General features: G+C 36.4%; 1 protein-coding gene across 15 annotated transcripts in view; it reads left to right on the top strand.

Moving 5' to 3' along the window:
* The window catches only part of STAU2 (staufen double-stranded RNA binding protein 2), a 344,586-nt gene that overhangs the window by 282,754 nt on the left and 37,533 nt on the right, over positions 1-24,299 (top strand). The window contains exon 13 of one of the 15 annotated variants that reach the window (XM_079140533.1): positions 9,512-9,787. The exons of the other annotated variants lie outside the window; for them this stretch is intronic. Coding sequence (XP_078996659.1) covers positions 9,512-9,637 — 126 coding nt within the window. The 3' untranslated portion in view covers positions 9,638-9,787. Of the gene's footprint in view, positions 1-9,511; positions 9,788-24,299 lie in introns of those variants that run through there. 15 annotated transcript variants of the gene reach the window in all.

Below are 24,299 nucleotides of genomic sequence, written 5' to 3'. Positions count from 1 at the left end.
TAAATTCTTTGAATTTCCCACTTTGAAGGAAAAATATTGAGCTTCTTGGGGAAATAATTTAGCAGGATAAAATAATGTAAAATTCTTGAGGTAAAGAACTGAGAACCAGCAAAAATCTGATGGTAAAGATAAGGCACACCAAGGCTTACAGATTACATTGACTTGTGTGAATAAAGCTGTACTCATTCTATCCGGATCTTTTATTCATTCTAAGTAAAAGCCATATATCTTTGGTTGCAGAGTCAACATGAGAACTGCTACATTTTCTCAGCATGGATTGAACTGTCCCTTTTTTTCTGTTTATTCAGGTTTTAAAAGACTTAAGTGTAGTTTTATAAGTTCATCAGCTTGCTTTATTCTTTGAGATGCATTTCACCTCCCTATTATCAAATTTCATTACATGGCGAAGGATTATCAGATCAACCCATTATACAGCCTAGCAGCATGAAGTCTTTTTCCATCTATGGGAAGAATATTGTGTAAATCAGGCTCTCCGGTTTCAGTGGGAGGCAGAGGGTTGCACGGTGTCCATTTGTCAAGTTGATGGCACGGCAGTGAGGTTACATTAGCTTGTCTTTGAACAGAAGTGAAATCTTATGCGAAGCTCCCCTTGCTGTCATTTACACTAACATCCATCCTCTTAAACCCAGGCCTCTGAGAAAAACAAAGTGATGGCACAATATAATCAGTCACTCAAGTTGTCTGTCATCTGTTTTCTTAAGGAAATGACTTTTAAGTTACTGAAGCAGAGAACTGTAGAAAATTAACAAAGGTTGTAGTAGTAAAAGTAGGTGGATTTTTTTTTAAACTGCAGATGTCTTTTTGAGAATATTTTATATGCAGAATGCCAAAAAGGATTTTCTGCCTCTCTTTCATAATGAATCTCATGAAATGTATTTCTTCTTGAACAATAGACCTACTGCTGTTAACAACTGGAGTCTTTCTTGCTTAATGTGAGTACATGTTAATCTTTCCAAAAAACTTTCTGTAAAACTGAGTCTATAAAGCTCTCCAGCTCAGTAGGTCCTCTGACAATTAGCTCACCATCTTTCAATTCAGAGCTATCTGAATTTCAGTTATATAATGGCAAATCTTGCATATAGTAGGCTACTTGAGGGTAAATGGTACTTTAAATGTAAATTATTAGGATTTCATTACTTAATATTACTCTTAGACAATTCCTTTAAAACCTTAACTACCTTGCCCCATGATGGCCAGTCTGGTGATCAAAATTGCAGGTTAGGTTTTATTTCCCTAAGCCTGTTTTATGGGCTGAAACACTCAGGTCATTTGCACCCTGTCTCATTCATCATGAAGTAGTTAAACTCAGATTGTTAAACCAGGAGAGATTAGCTGACAGTCAATGGTACATTAGATTAAGACCTCCTTCGATTGTACTTAACTATTTATCCACCCATTTGTGTGGCATTTATAGCAAATATGTTTTCTGGTGAAATTTAAAAGGAACAGGAAGAATGTTTTTAAACGAGGACAAATATTCTCTTTTCAGCAATGCAGTTGGTATTTTTTACCATTTTCATTTGCTCTATCAGTAACTGAAATCAAAGACCTTGAAAATAGGATATTACTGGTCAGTGTGCTTAAATATAAAGGAAACTTTGCCTTTTGTTTGCTTTATGAACATATTTATTTAGTTATTGCTGATTTTTTGAAAATAATGAATTTTTCAAAACATCTCTTTCTACTCTTATGGCTAAGAGCAACACATTCAATCTTTGCTTTAAAATTGTTCTAGAAAAATCCTTTAAGAACTGATAGAAAAAATTGACCCAGACTTATTAGTATTGGGGAAAGAGAAACTTAGATTTTTAAGAAAAGAAGTAAATGAATGTGTATTTTAATTATAGTTAAATGTATTTTACAGAATGCTGCTGTTATTAACTCCTATACCCCCACAATGAGTTATTAAGCACTATATTATAAGGAAACTTTATTGTTTTCTTCTCTTGTGAAACTTATGTGAACATTTGGAATTGGTGAACTTCTGAGAGACCCAGGAGATCAATCTTGATTAGTTTATTTTTCTTAGTGAAGATTTTGATAGCCTGGTATAGCTTTTTTTTTCTTTTAAAGGATTCCTTATTTCCTCTGTTGAGTGATGAAATATTGTTTAAAAGTAACTCATAAATGAAATAGTGAAAAACAGTTTAAGTAACTGAATCTTTCATTGTTGATGAGGAGACCTCAGATTTAAAACACTGATCTTTAATTGCCCCTTTTCTCGTATTTCTTCCCAACTTAACCTCAAGGTGATTTTTAAAGTTATAGCTTAATTGGATGGTCATTTTACCTTTGCTTTGCAGCAATTTATTACAGCTCTATTTTCTTTATTACAATTTTATTTCCTTGAACCAGCAGAAACATTAATGCTGGAATCTGTCTGATCAAAGGCTTTTATGCATAATTTGATTTTATAAACAGAAAACGTGAATCCATTTTGTCTTTGAACATTTGCAACTTGATACAATCGTTTTTGAGAAAAGGCAGTATAAAAATTTGTAAAAAAATCTATATTGCTTTCTGATTTTAGTTCTGTCATTTTATTTGGAATTCGAAATTATGTTTACAGATTAAGATGATTTGAAAGTTTGTACTCTGTGGAAGAGTATACTTATAATACCCTGTTATGCTTTCAAGAGACATAAAATGATTATGATAAATTTTTCATTCATTCACACATACATTCCTTAATGTTTATTGAGTACAAATTATATACCACAAAACTAAAATTGATTAGTCTGGATTAAATATTTGAGACAAACAAAATGTTTTTGTTTTATAGTAAACTGACTTTTTTCCTAAGAAATTACATAAGAGAATTTATGTTTCAGAATCCTTGATTTTCCTAGATATTTCACCACAGTTAAGATAGGTTATGATTTATTAGAAAACATAAATTAATTTCTATGTGATAGGTTGTATCTAATAAAATTTATATTTTGCTTTTTAAATTTTTATTTATAAATTTAACATATCCTTTCTAGGATCCCAAATTTTGCTTTTCTTTTGTAGATTCAACATCAAGCCAATTTATCCTGGGGTTATTTGAATCATTGTTCAGCATTGGTAATGATTCCCTAATATTGCCTTATCTAAATATGTATAAAGATGTGCCAAGGTGCTTTGGGTGGGCAATATACCAGAAAAATCTCCTTTTTCGAATTGCAGAGTGCAATAGAATCAGGCAAGAGTTGGATTGTGGCTCAGTGGTAAAACACCTCTGGGTTTTACCTGAACTACTGAAATCAGAAACTCACTTTTCACTGTATCAAATAGGACACTTACATGTGTTTATATAAAAAAGTAGGAAGGAGTCTTCACCCATAATCACTGCTATGTTTGGGAGTCTCCTTTATCATTATAGAAAATTCACACTTAATCTCTTCATTTTCCTATTCATTTCCAATGACTACCAGAGGTTCCATCAGTGATCAAAGAAACACCAAATTCCTTTTCTTCTAGACCACCAAGACTTTCTAACCTCCACCATCATAGTCCACCCGATTTAACTATAGGAACTGAGTTTCAAGGTCCTTCCCAGAAGTAATTTCTGGAGAATTGTCTCAAAATACAGTTCATTGCCTTATGTATCCCTAACTAACCCATAGATAGCACTGGCAACCTGATGGATGAGAGTGTTCTTGGATCATGGCTTTTATTAAAATATTTCCTTGCTTGAATGCTGCTACTGATAGGAAGCAAGATTTACTGACTTTAGTACCCCCACCAATATCAAGTTCAGTGGCCAAGGAGAATGGGAGATTCTGAAATATTAGATATAGTTTTTTTGTGGCTGCTGTAAAAAGGTTTTCTTATATTTCAAATTTAAAACATCCCTTTTATTTTATCTTATTTTATTTTATTTTATTTGCAGTTCTGGGGATTTGATCTAGGAATTTATCCATGCTAACAATGAATTCTACCTCAGAGCTACATCTTCAGCACAAAACAATCTTTTAAATGCAAATATGGATAGTAGATAGTTTTTTCATGAAAAACTGATAGGAACAGATTTTTCTAAAATTAGATGCTATGTCTGATAAAATAACTTCTAATTTTATATAAAAAGCTAGTCTCTAGTACTGTGCAAGCTTATGAAAGCATCTCCTTGCATATAAGGCTTAATAATATTTATTTCTATGATATTTTGAGTAGCCTAGGAAGGAAGGAAAACTGGGAAATATTCGTGTGCATTTATTTAAAGCATACAAGAACTTATTTTCATTAAGAAATATACTAATAGCAAAATGTAAAATTTCATGTTTACCTTTTTTATTGGTTCTTTTTGATTACACATAACATTAGGTTGTTTTTTGTTTTTTTTTTTTTTTTTTTTTTTGGTGGTTGCTGGGGATCGAACCCAGGGCCTTGTGCTTACAAGGCTAGAACTCTACCAACTGAGCTATCTCCCCAGCCCCTAGGATTCATTTTGACAATCATAAAAGCATGAAATTTAATTTGCTCTAATTTAGACCCCAGTACTCTTCTTTCCTTCTTCCTTCCCCCTATTTCCTTTCCGCTCTTCTGCTGATCTTTCTGCTATTTACTTATAATCATTTGGGTTTTTTTTTTTGTTTTGTTTTGTTTTTTTTAGTGTACTGTGAATATACAAGATAGTGAGATTCACTGTGGTGTATTCATAAATGTACATAAGAAAGTTAGGTCAGATTCATTCCACTGTTCTTCCCTTATCCTGTCCTTCCTTCCTCCCTTTGATCCTTTTCATCTAGCCTACAGATCTTTCTTCCATTTTGAAGGAATTCTCCCCCACCTCTTTTCTTTTTTTCTCTCTCTCCCCCTTATAACTGCCACATGTCAGAGGAAATATTCGACCTTGTGAGTTTCTGAGTCTGGTTTATTTCATTTAGCATGATGCTATTTCCCTCCACTTACCAGCAAATGCCCTAATTTCACTCTTTTTTATGGCTGAGTAATATTCCATTGTTTATATCTACCACATTTTCTTTATCCATTCATCTGTTGAAGGGCACCAAGGTTGTTTCCATAACTTGGCTATTGTATAAGAAATAAAATAAAAAATCAGTAAGTGGGATGGCATCAAATTAAAAAGCTGCATAGCAAAGAAAACAATAAAGAGTGTAAGAGAGCCTACAGAATGGGAGAAGATCTTCACCTGCTTTTCAGATAGGACATTAATATTCAGACTACATAAAGAACTAAAAAAACACCAAAAAATACAAATAACCCAATTAATACATGGGCAAAAGAACTAAACAGGCACTTCTTAAAAGAAGAAATACAAATGGCTAACAAATATGTGCAAAAATGTTCAACATCTTCAGCAATTAGGGAAATGCAAATCAAAACTACATTGAAATCTCATCTCACTGCAGTTAGAATGGCAGTTATCAAGAATACAAACAATAAGTGTTGTTGAGAATGTGGGAAAAAAGGTACACTCATTCATTGTTTGTGGTATACAGATTAGTGCAACCACTCTGGAAAGCAGTATGGAGACTTCTCAAAAAACTAGGAGTGAAACCACCATATGACCCAGCTATCCCACTCCTCAGTATATATCCAAAAGATCTAAAGTCAGCATACAATAGGGATATCAGTGTTTATAGGAACACAATTCATATTTGCCTTTAATGAATCAAGCTAGCTATTTGTTCACTGGCTTATTTATAAAATAGAAATTTGAGTGTTTACTATGACAGGTCCTGGGGATAGATATAGTGAGAAAATGTGATTCTCATGTTTATTGGGTTCACACAGTCTGGCCAGAGATATTGTATTATGTATTTTATTGGCACAGGCCCTGGCCTCTGTCATTCCCCTCCCATTGGCTACACTCCTTAAGTGAAGAAGTTAAGATCCTAAATGGTAGGCCCTAAACTTGCGGTCAGTCTCTTCCATTCTCTCACACACACACACACACACACACACACACACACACACACACACACACACACACACACACACACACACACACACAGTGTCTTTTGGCTTTGTCCAAGCTACTGCATTTTCTTTGGACTCTCCAGTTGATTTTTTTCTTGCTTCCTCCTCATCTTTTCCCTGTCTATGCCTGTCATACTTATTGATGCTTGAAATCCCATTGAGAGTTTGCCTTTATCCAGAAGCATGTTAACTCTCTAACTGGTTCAGAGTTCTGTCTTTACTGACCTTCCATGCACTATGCACTATGCCCTTGTCATGCTATGCCACTTGGCAATTGGATTGTAAACTCCTGAAGGGACAGAGTGCCATCATTTAAGTACAGAGAATTGGACCTGTCTCAGGAGAGATTCAGTGCTTATGTGTTATATTAAACTGAATGATAATTTAGAGTATATGATTTACTTTATTTGGTTGGTTGGTCAGTTGTTTTTGTGGTACTGGGGATTTAACCCAGGAGTGCTCTACTGCTGAACTACATCCCCAGCCCTTTCTTTTATATTTTTATTTCTATTTTTTTATTTTGAGACAGGGTCTCTCTCAGTTACTGAGGCTGGTCTGGAACTTGCCATCCTGTTCAGCACACCCTCCCCCCCACCAGATGCTGGGATTATAGGGAGGCAGCCACTGTGTCTGACCAAATGATTTACTTTAAAAGTTTAGGGATTAGTTCATAAAAAGGATAAGGGAAACAAAACAACATTTAAAAAATTACCTGTAGTAGTTACTGGGACTGAGGAATGCATCCTAGAATTCAAATATCAGGGCTGTTCCGGCACTACTCTGCTGTGCTGCATTCTTTTTTTTTTTTTTTTTTTTTTTTTCTGCCTGTGAGATTAGAATATGTATATCTGAATTTGGTCTTGGAAGGGTCAAGTGTAATTATGATGTAAAGTTACCAACTAATTAGTAAGGTATGGATAAAGTAAATACCTTAAGTTTATTTCTCTTATGTCATGGCCAGTTGTCAATCCTTATTTATTAGAGAAAACTGTAGGTAATTTAATCTAACCTCCAGTTGCCCTAGTATGAGTTTGTGATTGCTGTAGAGAGTTGAGTGATTTCTCAGGGTCACACAGTCAACTGGTAGCAGGTTGGTCATTTCTTAATGTATAGCAGGAGTCATAAACAGGAAAATGAGACCCTTATCTATAGCTTAGGTATTGGTAAGTGGAACTAATATTCACTTTACAAACTAAGATTGTACACACTTTCGTTGTAGGTAAGATCGGGGTGGGGGGAGTTGATAGAATGGTGTTTAACACTTACTTTATTGAAATTCATGTAATATAAAGCCATTCATTAACTAGGCTCTACTCTGCAAGATTTCCAGTGTTTCATTTCTCTTCTAGAAATAATGTTTCAAAGACTGTATTCAAATTCATCTAGCTGACCTCTCTCCATTATATAATCACTTATAATACAAGTGTATACTCAGAACAACACTTGGCTTATAACGTCTCAAGGATGTTATGTTAACTTGAACTAGATTCCAATGCTCTGTAGCAATTCTAGAAGCAGCTTCAGAACAACGCCTTCTTCCATACTCCCATACTCATAAATATCAAAATTTTAAAATTGTTTTTATATCATGTCATTATGTTGGCTTCTAAAATCTTACCATTTATTAGCAATTTCCAAAGGGACCTACTGATAGGAGCAGAGGGACTCAATGACCTCATGGTCATTGTCATCCCTGTCTTTGTATGAAATGTAGCTTTTTAAATTGTTGTTGACACTAAAAGTGAACACTAATCGCATCTTAATGTAAGACTAACTCTGCACATAGCTCTATTTTTCTTCTTCTTGTGAACATGCTCTCTTGCTGACACTGTGGCTGAAACAAAATCCTTAGCATTTAAAAGAAAAGAGTTAGCAAAAAGCAATGTCTTTGTAAACAGCACTTCAGTCAAACTCTGATACCAAATATAGCACTGTTAGATGCATGTGGGCAGGGCCTCCACAATGTCCCTTCCCACACAGTTAAGCTGGAGTCCTGCATGTCAATCACACCTCCTTCACATACCTGGCCTGGAGCCTTAATGGAATTCCTGCTCATTATTTCAGTGATCGCTTACTTCCTCTGTTTTTCCAATTGGTTCTCATTGTGCCAACTTCTTCAAGGAGCATTTTCTTACCTAAGCAACATCGTAAAGTTGTAATATATGCTGACAGTTCATTTATATGGCCCTTCATGTTTCAAATGTTTTTATGTTCAATTACTGAAATTTAATCATCAGAAGAGATTGAATTTTCCCTAGATCATGCAGCTTTGCTTAAATGTTAACAGAGCAGTACTGGAATACAAGATTTCAAAGGTTTAAAAATTCAATATTAAGAAAATTCATTAAGCTTCAAACTGATCATTTTTGGAATCATAGATAATAACTGTGTAAATGGTCACCTGTAAATCACATATTTTAAGAAGGTAATTTGAAATTATAACAAACTAAGTCAATAATTGCTTATGATTGTCTAGACAATTCATGAGGTTTTTGTTTTTTCCTGACATTTTTCAAGTTCTTGTGGACATGTTTTTTGGTTTTATTTTACAGCCTCCTCTTCTTTATTGTTGTTAAACTTCTTCCAAGTCAAATGATTCTTTTAAATCTGTTATTAGCATGTTGAAAACACTTTTGCCATAAATCCATTTTTACTTGAAAAAGAGACCAGGGCAGAAAGTGCAACCACTCTGTCCTCCAAGGCATCTCATGTTTTAGGCTTTACATTCTTTAACTGACCACTGATTATTCTGTGGATGGGCTTTTAAAAAAATTCTTGGGTAAGGTATAAAGCAAATATTAAATATTGTTTTTGGTTCTGGTACAAGGAAATTATGAGGCATGGGAATTCTGTTTACCGTTCTTTGCCAAGAAAACCACCCTTGAAGCCATCTCAGTTGGCTAAATAGCATCCATACTTTACACCTGAACCTTGGCATAAGTACTCAGTAGTTGATTCTAATTTCTTAATATGATCCTGCAAATGAAGGTCGGTTTTATTTTTCAGGGGTTTTGATTAATAAAGTGTAAATGAAACATTATAATTTGCAATTATTACTGTCACAATTAGTGACCCAAATAAAAGACTCCTGTTAAAAATAAAACTTGAGGGCTGGGATTTAGCTTAGTGGTAGAGGGCTTGCCTGGCATGCATAAGACCCTGGGTTCTGCCCCAACACTGAAAATAATGATGATGATGATAAAACTTCATTTTTAAATACAGGTAAGTAGTCCATGTTAAATCGAAGATAGCATACTGAAGTGACATCAGGGACTGTGGCTGGTAGTAGAATCCTTGACATGGGGTTTTTGTGGCAGAGTGTGTGTTTATGTGTAGTTATCTCAGAGTTCATGGCCAGGGCTTTCTTGTCCTGCCTTTTTTTGTGTTTCATTTGGTTTGGTTTTTGTTTTTATACCTAGAACCATGTCCTGTGCTGAAATAAACTAACTTGTTTACTGTTGAATGTCTATTACAATTTTAAACTTTAAAAAATTGTTTTTGTTTTTGTTTTTGTTTTTTAAGATCCTGAATCTTTTTCTTTTTTTTCTCTATCATTTCTTTGAAGTTACAACCAGTTACTAGGGTGGCCCTGGGGGGAGTTCTCCGGGACATGGAGTCAGGGAGTTCACCTGCCAGCTCATCTGCAGAATCCCTGGCAGTGCGTGAAGGCAGTTTCTCCAGCTGTCTGTGACAAGGCATGTCATACCCACCCAGAGGGGTTAGAGTGGGGATTAGATAAGTTAATATGTGTGAGGAGCCAAGTGCTGCTCATACCTGAGAGGAGCTTTAAAAAATGATAGGCCAGAGGCTGCAAAAGAAGCTCTTCAGGTATAAAAGTAAAGTTAAATAAAAGGAAAAAGAATCCCACCTGCCTAGGATAGCACTCAAAAGACTATATATACACAGACTAATGGCACAGTGGGAAAACTTTACTCAGAAAGTCGCCCACCTACTGTACTAGACCTAAAGGAAAACAAAAGTTCCGCCCTATGGAGTTGTTTTAAGAGGAGGGAATTTTTGAGTCAGACCCAACTCTGATTCATCCCCAAGACTCACTAGTCACATGCAGTGAAAATTCATTATAATGTTTCCACAAGCAGTATTTCCTACCTTAAAAACCACAGCTGAAAATTCAGTGTTGAATGTTGCCCCATATTCCTGCAATATGGCTCTATTTAAAATCAGTTGTAGTTCTTTGAATAATTATTTAATCTGCTAATATATTTTAATCAGAAGTGTTAACATATGACAAACATATACAAAAAAATGACCTTTAGGGCAACTATTATATAGAAATGTGGGTTGCAAAAATACCTTTCTAACTAGAGAGTTTTGATTGATTCACCTTCCAAAGAAGTGTTGTTTGGGTTTATTTTGATCCAAATACTTATTCTACATTGATTTTATCTTTATGTGATGCTGAGGATCAAATCCAGGGTCTCCTTCATGCTAGGTGAGCGCACCACTGAGCCACAACCCCACCCCCTAAAATACTTATTCCAGAATCAGAAGATGTAAGGGACTCCAGGCAGTGATTCTCAAACTTTGGCAAGCCTCAGAATTCCCAGGTGTACTTGTTAGAGACAGTTTTCTGGGATTTAGTAGGTCTTGGACAGAGTTTGGAAATTTGCATTTCTACACAGTTAGGTGATGAGTGTGGGCCAGAGAGCCACATTGTGCCTCTCTAAAGGTGATTTTTTTCCAACCACTCAGAATGTCTTAGGGCATCAGTGTTAGGCTTTTCAGCAGATTTTTCATAGAGATGATTATCTGTTTTTATACATGGCTATTATTTGCACTTAAAGATATCCAAGCAAAGAATATTATCAGAGGTAAAGAAAATCATTGTATAATAATAAAGGGACCAATTCATCAAGAGGACAGTTTTAAATACTTATGTACCTAATAATAGAGCTTCAAAATATAGAAAGTAAAAACTGATAGAATTGCAAAAAGAAATAGACAAATTAACTATTACTGTCAGATTTCAACAATCCTTACCTAATAATGAAAGAACATGTAGAAAGAAAATCAGTAAAGATATGGAAGGCTCAACATGCTCAACCAGCTTGACCTGATTGATATGTGTAGAATGCTCCACCATACAGTAGCATCATACACATTTTTTTCAGGTACAAATGGGGCATTCATCTATAGATCATCTTCTAGGCCACAACACAAGCCTCAAAAAGTTTACAGAAATTCTATTCATACCAAATATGTTCTCTGCCACTCTGGAATTAAATTAAAAATCAATAACAGAAAACATGGTAGTTCTTAAAAAGATTAAAAATAGAACTATAATCCAGCAATTCCATTTCTATGTATATGATATACCTGAAAGGACTAAAGGTAGGAACTTAGATGTCTGAACACCCATGTTTCCAATAGCATTATTCACAATAGCCAAAAAGTGGAAGTTTATTCATCCATTTGTGGATATCTTTCTCCACAAAATGTACGCACACAATGGAATACTATTCACTTTAAAAAGGAAAGAAATTCTGCATTCTATAACATGGATGAACCTTGAGAATGTTTTGCTAAGTGAAAAAAATGATTACAAAAAGTAAATACTATGTGATTCCACTCGTATGAGGTCTCTAGAGTAGTCAAATTCATGAAGACAGAAAGTAGAGCAGCAGTTGCCTGGGCATGGAGGAATGGGAAGTTAATGCTCAGTGGATACGGATCTTCATCTTGGAAAATGAAAAAAGTTTGGAGATGGATGGTGGCGATGGCTACACAATGTGAATGTGCTTAATTTCATTGAGCTGTACACTTAAAAGTGGTTAAAATGGGCTGGGTGCTGTGGTGCACACTTGTAATCCCAGCTACTTGGGAGACAGACAAGAGGATCCCAAGTTCAAGCCAGCCTTGTGCAATTTAGTGGGACCTTGTCTCAAAAAGGATTGGGTGTAGCTCAGTGGTAGAGTGCCCCTGGGTTTAATTCCCAGTACCAAAGGGAGGGAGTGTTTACAAGGGTAAATTTTATGTTATGGATATTTTACTACAATAAAAATTAAAACAAAATAGATCAGTACACTCCTGACCATAGTCCTGCTGGATGTCAGTTCTTGGTTCACAGACCTAGCAACAGCTCAAACACTGCCAACTCTGTTTCTCAACTGCCTCCAGGTTCTGTAGTAGAGGCTCTGGCAAATGCTTGAAGAACTTCAACCAAACTAGAACCCTGTTATCTCTCTTCTCCTCACCCTCCTCTCTGTCAAGAGCGGTATTGCTCCTTCCTTAGACTGCTAGTTCATGCTTGCTATGCAGTGTTTTTAAAACTAAGTGTTTTTTAGATGACAAAATTATAAGGAAGGATTAGCTCAAAAAGCAAGGTAATGTCTGCTACTTATTGGAAGGGAGTGAAAAACAGTTGGAGAGGGGGTTCTAGGAACTTCCAAACTACTAATAATGTTCAATTCCTTACTGTTGGGAGGTAGAGAACACACAAGTATCTGTGTGTGTGCACACATGCTTTAAAATACCATTCTTTGGTTTGCATTATACTTTTTGTACCATGAATTTGAAACTATTTCATTATTTAAATGACATCAGAGTGGATGCAGCAGCAAGTATGGCATATTGTTAAATTTGATAGCATGACTTCAGCATCACATTGAACTCCTTCCTTCTCTGAGCATGTCTGTTAGTATGCTTTGTATTTCACCAGAATTAATTGCTTCATTCTTTTCATGTGTAAGTACAATTGCTTAGCTTCCCTTTGCCAAACAACACTTACAGTTTGGTTCCCACAGATTTTTGTGTTGATTTGGTAACAAAGCCTTCCTAAGGTATATTTGAGTTTGTGATTACAATCTCTTGTAGGCTTTACCTGTAATAAACTGCAAATGGTTTTAAATTGATCTCTTGGATGTAGTCATCCTATGGCTCTGTATTAATTCTACATGTTTAATCTTGGGTTTTTTCAAATCTTAGATTGAACTTTCCTTTCTCCATATATTTTATGTTCATTGTATTTCCAAATGTTGACTAATGATCTCATATCCACAACAAAATCTCCCTGTGTCATCACCAAACCTGGGACATGTTAATATGTCTACACTTATCATACTATTTAAATGTTTACTTATCTGTTTACCATTAGGTCATGAGCTCCCTGAGAGCAAAGGGCATGCCTCATTCCTTATCTTCATCTGTTCGTAGCAAACTCACATTTATATATTTGATAAATAAGAAGTATTTTTCTTCATATAAAGGGAGTCACTGTGAATAAAACCACAGAGGCATAAAGAAGGGGAGGGGACTATTCCAACATGGCCAGGGCACTAAAGATAGTGGGATGGAGAAGCCATGGAACACAAGATTGAAAAGTAGTTGGGGAAGATTGTATTAATCCTCACTCACCACTTTTAGACATTTGAACTCTATTCTGCAGACAGTGGAGAACAGTGAAAAACTTTGAAGCAAGACTTGACATGTTGGATCTATATTTTAGAAAACTAACCTTCAGCCTCTGTGTGTTCAATGAAATGGAGGAAGAAGTGGTGGGAGATAAGGAAATCAGTCAGAAGGCTGACTGGAGCCCAGCAAAGACACAGCGACTGCTGAATGCTTTATTTCTGAAGTCCTTTTTTTTTGTTGTTGTTTGCTTTTATGGTGCTAGGAATGAGCTTCAAGGCCTGCATGCTATGCAAGGGCTGTACCCCCTGAGTTACATCCCTGGCCATTAATTTTAATGTCTTTTTCTCAAGAATTTTGAGAAAGATGTAATGGATATAAGACTTCTCAGGAACTTTGGAGTTGGATGTTTTATTTCAAATATGCACAGTAAAGTGTTCTTTTTAGGTCTACATGCATATATAATATTTAAGTATATCCTTATTGGAAAATATCCTGCTCAATTTTTTTTTTTTAGCAGTTCTGGAGATTGTGGGATTGAACCCCGGAGCACTCTACCACTGTGTTAAAATCCCCAGCCTTTTTATTCTATTTTTAAATTTTAAGGGTCTTCCTAAGTTGCCCAGTCTGGCCTCAAATTTGTGATTCTCCTGCTTCAGCCTCCTGAGTCACTGGGACTAAGGTGTGTGCCACCACTCTGGCTGTGGTTATGGTTTTTTGTTTTGTTTTGGTACTGGGAATTGAATCCAGGGGTGTTTTCCACTGGGTAACATTCCCAGTCTTTTTTCTTATTTTTTATTTTGAGGCAGGGTCTCAATAGTTGCTAAGGCTGGCCTTGAACTTGGAATCCTGCTGTAGGCTCCTGAGTCTGTGGGATTACAGGTGTGTGCTGCTATGCCCAGCTGTTTTTTAAAAAAGTTCTTATCTTTTGGATATTAATACTAAAACATTTACAATAAAATTATATAGACAGTTTGGATTTGCTTTAAATTAATCAGGATTTGGGGTTATGGGTGAGGGCAGAGATGAAACAAGATTGAGCAGGAGTTGACAGTTGTTGAAGCTAAAGCATGAATTCAGGTAACTTCACTACACTAGTTTCTCTCTGTACATTTGTAGTTATTTTGTATTAAATACTTTTAGAGGAAAAAAAAACAAGGTTCAGGGAACTCAAATTCATAGTTCTTGGATTAATAATTAAAAATACAGTCATCCGCTTGCTTTTCTCTCTCCTACTCACTTTCTTTCTCCTCCTTGCTTTTCCACTCTCTCTAGCGCACGCCCTTTGTTTTCCTCCCTTTTCCTCTCATTTTCTCTCTTACCCTGCAGAGAGACACTGTTTGCTTAATAAACTCCCTTATGTGATTTCCCATGGGGGAAAAAAAATACAGTCATCCATCAGCTTCAACCATCTATTTATCCATCTACCTACCTGTCTATAACTGGAGCATCTCCTGTGTGTCAAGTGTTATGCTAGATGCTCATACATTTTGTCTTTACCTTTATAATTCTTACTGTCCTAATGATGATTCTTCTTTGCATTGCCTTTAGAATATCTTTTTTAAAACTCTGTCCCCAAATTCTGGACATTTGAACATCCCTTATGTGCTTACTGTATTTCTTTGCACACGTGCGCATGCACGCGCGCACACACACACACACACCCCTATATATTTCTAACATTAGGACATTTTAATACTATGAATTTTCTTTATAGAGAAAGTTATCCAAATTGTGAGTATTCTCTGATTTTCAACGTTGTACTTCAGTATGTCCTGACCTGATCATCATCTGTTCACCAAACTGTTTTTGCTCTGTCTGGCATTCCTTGTCTCAAGAAGGACAGTAAGACCCATTCAGTTGTCTCAGGCAGAAACTAAGACAATTGGGTTGCATTTCTGACACCTTCTTCTTCTAACCTTGTCCCCCTAGTGTTTCTCATTAGAACTCCTGTCCATCTTCGTGAGCCCCACAGCCAGTTGAATGCCAGCATCTTCACCTGGCTATTGCAGCTATGCCTCTTGTACCCAAACCTGTCACCCTCCTGTCCATTCTGCACAACAGCCAAACTGATTTTCCAAAGCACAAGACTACTTATCGATACTGCTTAAATGTTTTCATTTAAGCAGCCTGCAAGCTCACAATAAGAAGTAAATATAACATCACAACCCAACAAGTACATAAATATATTTAAAAACAAGCTTTGCATTTTTCTATTCAGTCTCATCCTGTACTAGTTTGATCTCTTTTGTTGAAAAAGTAGTGCTGGCAGAAACCCATAAAAGTGTTCTCAGAGTAACTAATAGATGAGAGCCTACAGTGGGAAAAGCTTTGATTTTTAGGATATTTTACTTCTGCAATGAGCATGGTGGGACTCCTCATGCTCTGCTACCTGCTCATCTCAGTTGCCCCATTGTGTCCCCTGTCATTTGATGGCCCCCCTCTGAACCTCTTAGTGTCCCAGAGCAATGCCACTCTCCTTTTCTTTTTCCTTTGCTCTCTCCACTCTACCCGTCTACCAGGTTAATCCTTCCAGTGCCGGCTTTAACATGACTTCCTCCAGGAAGTGTTACAATACTGGTACTTATGTAAAGCATCTGTCACATACTAGTGACCATGCTAAATCCTTCTCTTGAATTATCTCATTTAAATTCCATTACCAGAATCAGTGCTCAGTCATATTTGTTAAATGACTTAATGTCACCTCATGCCTCTGCAGTTGTTTAGGACTAGAAAGGTATACATTTAATCTTATTTCTGCTAAAATCTCTGCAGTACATAGAAGCTGCTTCTCAGATTGGCTGCTGATGATAGCATTTGTCTTCACATGTCCACTGGGTCTCTGGCCATCAGAGAGGGCATCCATAAGTATAAGTGGCATGAGAGATGTAACGATTTCTTCAGACTTGAGAGCAAAGTATAGTCTACACCCCATCATCTGGGAGCCTTAGGAGGGAAATGCAGTTAAACACTACAGTCTACCTCAGTATTTTATGTTGTCATTTCTGTTTTTATTGATGGCAATTTTTAAGAGCTATTTTAATCTCTCATGTCCTGTTGTTGGAAGTGTACTAAATCCGCTCATAAATGTTATGTATTCATGATCAATGAAACTTACAGTTATATCTGAATAAGGGTCACAATACCAAGTCAAAGGATGTTAACTATAGTACAGGACCAGAAAATAATTTGTACAAAAACTAATGAGTCCATCTTGTCCTGTAGCAAGCAAGTTAGAGCTGTATAACTCCTGGAAAACAGAATGAGGTGGGTAAACAGTTTCAATTTCAGGTAGTTATTTCTATTTACTCATGGAAATGACCAATAGCAGGTAAATAGTCCTTCAAAGGGTGTTGTCAGATAAAAATAGCCCAAATGTTCTCAAGGTGATTTGCTCTGTAGTAATACCAAATCCATCTCAGCTGTATGTTTTCAGACATATGTAAAAGAACCTGATGAATTCTGTTCTGGTTGGTCTGAGGTCATCCGGTGCTGTTCAGACAATGTATGTTCTTAAATAAGAAAATAAAATAGCCCCTACACAGCCCCATTGGTCACAGTAAGTGTAATTTCAAGTATATAAGCATTAGTATTTTTTTAATGATACTGTTAACATACCAGTTTCTATACTGTTAGCTAATTTCCAAACATCAATAATCACTCAGGAACACTTAATTTGTTGGTCCTGCTCTTTAGAATATATGAATATCACAATAAATTAAAATTGTAGTGTTGTCACATTGTAACAATTCCATTTCATCTATTTTTAGTTGTTCATATTTCTGTGAATCAACAGTAAAATGAATGCTAGTGGCTAGAATGAAAAGTGGATTGGTTAAGTAGTTAGGGAACCTGAATGTTAGTCCATATTCTGCTTTTGAATATCTAATGTCTGATGGCCATAAACATATCCTTTGACCTGTTGGGTATCAGGTGACTGATCTAAAAAATGAAGGAGCTAAATTCATATGATATGATCATTTTCTATTTTTTCCATATATTTTTATTGGTGCATTATAGTTATATATAATGGTGGAATTTGTTACTACATATTTGTACATGCACACAATACAAGTATATAATACGACCAGTATCACCCCCCAGTATTTCTCCTCTCCCTCCCCTCTTTCCTTCTGTGGTCCCTTTCCTCTACTCTACTGATCTCTCTTCAGTTTTCATAAGGTCCCCCTCCTACCTTTTTTTCCCTTATTCCTCTCTAGCTTCTATATATGAGAGAAAACATATGACCCTTGACCTTTTGAGTTTGGTTTATTTTACTTAATATATGTTCTCAAGTTCCATCCATTTTCTTACAGGTCATGTAATTTTATTCTTCTTTATGGCTGAATAAAACTCCATTGTATATATGTACCACATGTTCTTTATTCATTCATCCAGCAGGAATCTTCTACAATTCTGAATGAATATTAAATGAGACCCTCATCACATATCAGTGGGAAAATCCTTTGTCAATTTAAATAAATTTAATAGATTGTTTTGATTCATGTTTCCAGATTTCTTTCATATAGGAGATTTAGAATCTCTAAGGTTCTTAAGACACTTCAAAAAAGGAATAAAATCCAAATTACTAAAATATCATTTATTGAATTAGCAATATTTATGGCTCTGCAGATGCACTGAATTTACAGATCCATTTACTGACTCCATGATTTATAGTAAGAATAAAAACATTCATTTATATATTCCTTGTCTTAGTACTAAGCCTCAGAAATGGAGTTTCTGTTCATCAGTTACATCCTAATCTGTCAGAAGTAGGAACTTTGTAAACAGTTGGTATCAGGGAATCAAAGTGAATCTAACTATATCCTATCAACTTACAGTTTTAAAACTAATTCTCAATGAAATATGGTATAATGCAGAAAATTGTACATAAGTATAAATTTGATATATTTTCACCAACTGAATACAACTGTGTAATCAAGAGACACACTAAAGTCCCAGCAGCCTCCTGCCCCACCATGCTCTCTCCCCAGGAATCACTACTGTTCTGTCTTCTAACAACATAATTTAGTTGTTCTTATTTTTGTAGTTTGCATAAGTGGGATCTTATTATCTTGTTTTGTGTTTGTGGTTTTTTACTCAATAGTATCTGTATATAGTATTGAGCATAGCTGCATGTCATTCTTCTTAAGGCTGTAAGATATTCCATTATGTGACTATCCCGTATTTATTTATCTTTTCTACTTTTTTGCTGTTACAAATAATATTATGTATATTCTTCTATCTTTTGGTGAATATACATATCCATTTAATCTACTGGGGAGACTTTTGTTCTAATGTTGCCTTTTCTACTATTCTGGCATATCGACTACTCATCTGTTAGAAAATTGAGTGGAAATCCATTTTATAAATATCAAAAGGCATGGATTAATTTAAGCTCAAGCCAGCCTACCTTTTTGTTATCTCTCTTGCCTCATCTAGCATACCTATTAAATGAACAGAGCATATCTCTTCTGCGTGTGAAGCCACAGAACAAAGTTGCAAAACATAGGATCTTGAACCTACTTAGAGTTGGAAAGTGGTGGTTTTGTTTTTGCTTTTGAGCAGCAGATTATGAGTGGAGAGTGCTGAAGGTCCTTTCATTCTTTAAGTAAGACAAAGCCTCAGAAACACCAGATTTTCCCTGCTGTTCTTTCCTAACATATCACATACAGTGAGTTGACAGAACTTAGATCATGAAATAACTCATCCCCCTAAACCCAGTCACTAACTTTTATTTACTTCGTATAGAATAAAGTATCCCTTTTACTTCCCAAAATATGCAGTTGTGATGCGTGGGCAGACATTTCAAGAGGAAAATGCCTGTGGTCTCTAGGGACTGGATAAAGGCTACCCATTTTCAGATACTCCCCACTCTACATGTTTCCAAGTTTCTTTTTTTTTTTTTTTTTTTTTTTAACTCTTTTTTAGACCACATACCACAATAAATTTTTAGAAGATTTATAATTCATAAATTACTCTTGCAGACAGTATTTCATGTGTTTATCTCAGCAACTCTGAGGTGAGCAAGGAAGATTCTGTTATTGAAAATGTTACATTCCAATTTGTAGAGCCCCTTCCACTTGTCACTGATCTTATGGTGGGTTATTTATGACTTTTATACCTGGAAATTTCCAAACTTCTTTTATCTACCTTCTGCTTACAATGCTGCTCTTCATCATCCCCATCTTGCAGCCTGACATGCTTGGCACAAGGGTGAGGCAGGTAGTAGAATACTGCACTAAGCTCTTTAGTGCTTGGAGCATCTACAGATTCACCTTTTAATTTTATTTCTTAGCTGGTAAGCATTTAATCCTTTTGATAGGGCTAGGTTAGAAGGTATTGGACTAGGCAGTGGCTTGTCATGTGGCATCACTGGCTAATCCAAGCCTTCAGCTGTTTCTCTGTCTTCCAAGCCCGAGTTCAGATCACAAGACCACACAGAGCTGAAGCTCCCCAGGGAGAGAGGTGCTGGTTCCTCACAGTTCCTCTGGCTTCCTTGCACATCCATATATCCAAGTTCTGCAAAGATGCCAAGCACACGTATCGATTGGTCTTGAGACATGTAGACTTTTGCATGATGTTCAAATCAGGTGACTAGGACCACAGGAGCTTGAACAGAATGATTCTTTTAAAAAGCTATATTGCATAGCCACTCCGTTGCCCTTTAATGTGTAGATGCTCTATCATGTGACCAACTTACATATTCCCCTCCCACCACAGAAATATTATTTGATCTGGAATCCTCACATCTTAAGTATAGTTCCCCCAGTGTGCAGCTCTCAGTATTCCAGAGATCAAATATTCTTATTTAAACTGTAACATAGAACTGTATCAATGAAAATCACCTCCTCTCATCTGTAGCCACGAGCCTGGGCTTTCCCACTGTCCTTGTGGACAGCTTCCTGGGGCTGCCAGCACTGTCAATACTATAATTCACCATTATTGGAAGAATGACAGTTTTATATAAGCACTTCTTCCTCCATCATGCTGGCATTCATAGTGGCTATTACAAATTATGTAGTGTACCAGATTTCTTTTTCCAAAATAAAATTGGGAGAAGATTCATGGCGTATGGTTTCATTTCTTAAATTCTCTGCTGACTCATTTCCCTTTCATAACTGAGCTAGTTTTCACCAATACCTTTAATTGCATCAGTTATTTTTAATAAAGCTCATTTTATTGACTCGCTCTCCATTTAATGAATTCTTCCTGGTGAAAAAAGAGCTTCCTGGCATGGCAGATAAAATGATCCCATATTACAGCTGAAAGTGAGCTGCATCTTTCAACTTTCCTTTGTCTATTGGCAGTGTGTATTTCTTGGAATTTTTTTATGCTGAATCAACTCTCCTGAAATCTTTCTCTCTCTAGTATATGGACTGGCCTTGTTTTATGAAAATCTTTGACATACTGAAGAATATTTTAAATGGCACTTAAAGAAACCTCAAGGAGAATTCTTTTTGTAAAACCCATAATTTTGTTTTATATTGTGAGTAATTATTCCCTAATTTATCTATATATATGCTTTCACTGATGGTTTTCTAATCATACATGTTCATAGCTAAACACACAGGACAAAAGAAAACATATATTTTACTGGAGGATAAGCTAGCAAAGACATTTTTTAAAATTTTGGCTTGGTTTATGCTCTGATATGAGGCCAACTTTTCATCTATCTTTAATAGGCCTCCCCCAATCCTTTTCTCCCTATCCTGCCCCTCCTCCCTCTGTGTATAATTCACAGTTGTATCTCCATGCTAATAATTAGTCCATTAGCAGTACTATTTTGATTGGGTGTTGCCCAACTGGATAGCTTTTTATGAAGCTTTATTTTAAACCCAGTGTCATCTCTTCTTAGCACATCAGGTTTTCTTCTCATGTTTTGACAGATTTGTCCTTCCCCACCCAATTCTAGTACACCACCACCCTGTCCTATCACACCACATGCTGATTAAAGGCAAATCCATTCTGCATTCCCTTACCACATCTCTACTCCTGGATTTTGTTAAGAGGGTTAGCCCTTAGCTGAAACAATGTAAATAAGTGACATCTGACAGATTCCAAGTGAGGTCCCCTAATCCATAAACTCTCTTCCACTGGCCTTGCTGTAGCACCCCCAAACATACCCATATAACCAGCTGCAGAACTTTGCATTCCAGCATCATTGGAATGCAAGTATTTTAAGAAAGCACTGATGTGCCTTGGTCTTAGCTTGAATTTTTTCTTTCTTTCTTCTTCCTTTTTTTTTTTTAATTGCAGAAGCAATAATCAAGAATTGTAAGTTGAGAAAATTAAACATAAGAGATTCAGTTATTGGGGAAAGAGAAAATCCTAGGAAGTGGAGCCTACCCTAAAAGAGCATTAGGGAGTGCTGAATCAGAGGAGCTGAAAACCATGAGGGTTTTGGGGGCGGAGGATGAAGAGAAGTACGAAGCAAATGGTGACACCAGATAATACAAAAAGGGAGCAACACCACAAGGTAACTTGACCTCCTACTCAGTTTTGCTGGAAACCACCCTGCTTATTAGAAACCAGTGGGGGTACTATTCACAGTTTCTCTTAGGGGACTTTTCATGCCACTAACTCTATTAATTTTAATTTACTACCTAATTAGATTCATCATCCCACACCTACTGCTTAGCTTTATTTGTCTCAGATTGCCTTCCTTCTGTCTAGTTACACATATGCTATCGCTACTGGATATGGAGTACGTGGCCCAAGTTAACTAATGCAAAGTTTTTTCCTAACTCCCTTCTGCCTTAGGCCCAAACAAAAGTAAAACCAAAACTGGGAGTAATTTTCCCAGACTTTTGCAGCCAGCGCTATTTGCTTAGCAGCTTCTGGAAAACTGACACCCTAATCTAATCCCAAATGTAGTGACTTGGAAACAAACCTTAACTTATTAATGAAAAAGAGAATTGATCTTCACAACTTTCTTGTAAACAGAAAGCATTTTCACTGTTTAAGGAGAAACTAAGGTTCAGAAATGCTAAGTGGCTCACCCAAATTCATAAATCCTATACATATTGAGAGGCCTAAAAGCAGTATTTCATACACACACACACACACACACACACACACACACACACACGTATAATGCAATAAAAATTTTTAAAGATTTTTTAATTTAAAATTTTTTTATTGCATTATCATTATACATAGCAGTGAGATTCATTATGCCATATTCATATATGCACATAACATAATTTGATCAATCTCATTTTCTAGTACCATATCACTCACTCCCTTCTTCCCTCTCCTGATCTGCTTATTCTACTCTGCTGGTCTCTCCCCCCGCCCTCCCTTCTTGATTTTCTTCCTCTATTCTGGTGAGGAGATCCCCTTTTTTTATTCATAAAAGCAGGACTTGTGATTTCAAATAAGGCAATTAGGCTCCTCCCACTGCTTGATGCTACCGGTTGGTCAACTTTAAAGACAAATAATAGTATAACTGCACAGTTAGTAGTCACATCAATTGGAAATTCACTCATACATCTGCTCAACTACTTCCCATTTGTCCTGGTTTGCAGTTTTGTTCGTTAGGCAGCCTTGCTTTGATTCCAGTTTTAATCTGACTCCTCCCAGGTGCCTCTCTTTAGATATTTTCTGAGTTCTTGTCCAGTAGAAGCAATCACTTGCTAATCTACTTTTCACCCTATTGTCCTCAACCAATAATCATTTCCTTTCTTAAGCTGTCCATGCAGCAGCACTAGCCTCAGCCTGTCTTCTGTCAACTACTGCACATGGTTGTTTCTTGTCATTTCTCTGTTCTGCCAGATAGACCTCCTTCCAGGTCTATATAGTCTTCCTACCTTCTAAACTTCTTCTATGTCTCCCATCCAAACTGTTTCCCTAAGATGACTCAGAGTAAATGGGCACACCCTTTTATCATAGCAAGTCTATTGAGTTTAGAGGAGAGAGTAGGAGGTGTGGCTTTTTGCACAATCCTACCATTATTTAAATTTGGGGACAGGTCATTTATCTTTTCCATCTCTTTGTTTTCCTACCTGTAAAAGGGGACAAATGATGATACCTTTGCCACTCAACCCAGAGAGAGACATTATGAGGAGAACTAATCAATTTTACTCCTTTTTTATTGGTATATTATAACTATACACAATAGTGGCATTCATTTGATATATTCATATATGCACATGACATAATTTGGTCGATTTCATTCCTCCATACCGTTCCACCCCTTTCTCTCTCCTCTTCTCCTCCACCCCTCATCCCCATCCTCCACTGTACTGGTCTTAATTTTTTTTTTATGAAAATTCTCTTTTCCCCCTGTCATCTACATATGAGAGAAATCATGACCCTTGACTTTCTTAATCTAGCTTATTTCCCTTAGCAAGTCCTCCAGCCCCATTCATTTTTCTGCAAATAACATAATTTTATTCCTCTTTTTTGACTTTTATACTCTGTTGTGTATATCTCCATTTTCTTTATCCATTTAGCTGTTGACTGACACCTGGGCTGGTTCCATGACTTGGCTATTGTAAAATGTGCTGCTGTAAAATAGGGTATGCATGTATCATTGTACTGTGCTGACTTGACAGAACTAATCAAATTTTAATTCAACTAACTTTTACTGGGTATCTATCATAGAACAGGCATAGTTTTTGAGCTTGAAGAAACAAAGATTAGAAGGCATGGCATCTACCCCAAGTCCACAGGCAGAGATAGAGTTGGTGTTAGTTTCTGGAAAATGCTAGAAGAGAAGTGCATATATTCTATAGGAGCTCAACCTGGAAGTTCAAAATAGGCTTCCTGAGGAGTTTATACCTGAGCCTTGAAAAACAAACAAGAGAAAAGAAGAGGAGGGACACTTCAGGCAAGGGTGACAGCATCAACAAAGCAAAGGTAGACAAGGAAGACATGGGCTTGACAGGAGGGGCCAGGGCTGTGGGCAGCAGCTCACATGCAGCCTGAGCCTCTGGAGGGCAGGTCATACCACAGTCACCTCTGCACCCCTGGCATCCAGC

This window comes from Sciurus vulgaris, assembly GCF_902686455.1.
Source record: "Sciurus vulgaris genome assembly, chromosome: 1".
Classification (NCBI taxonomy): Eukaryota; Metazoa; Chordata; class Mammalia; order Rodentia; family Sciuridae; genus Sciurus; species Sciurus vulgaris.
The sequence above is the reverse complement of the archived record's forward strand: the minus strand, read 5'-3'. Positions and strand labels throughout refer to the sequence as shown.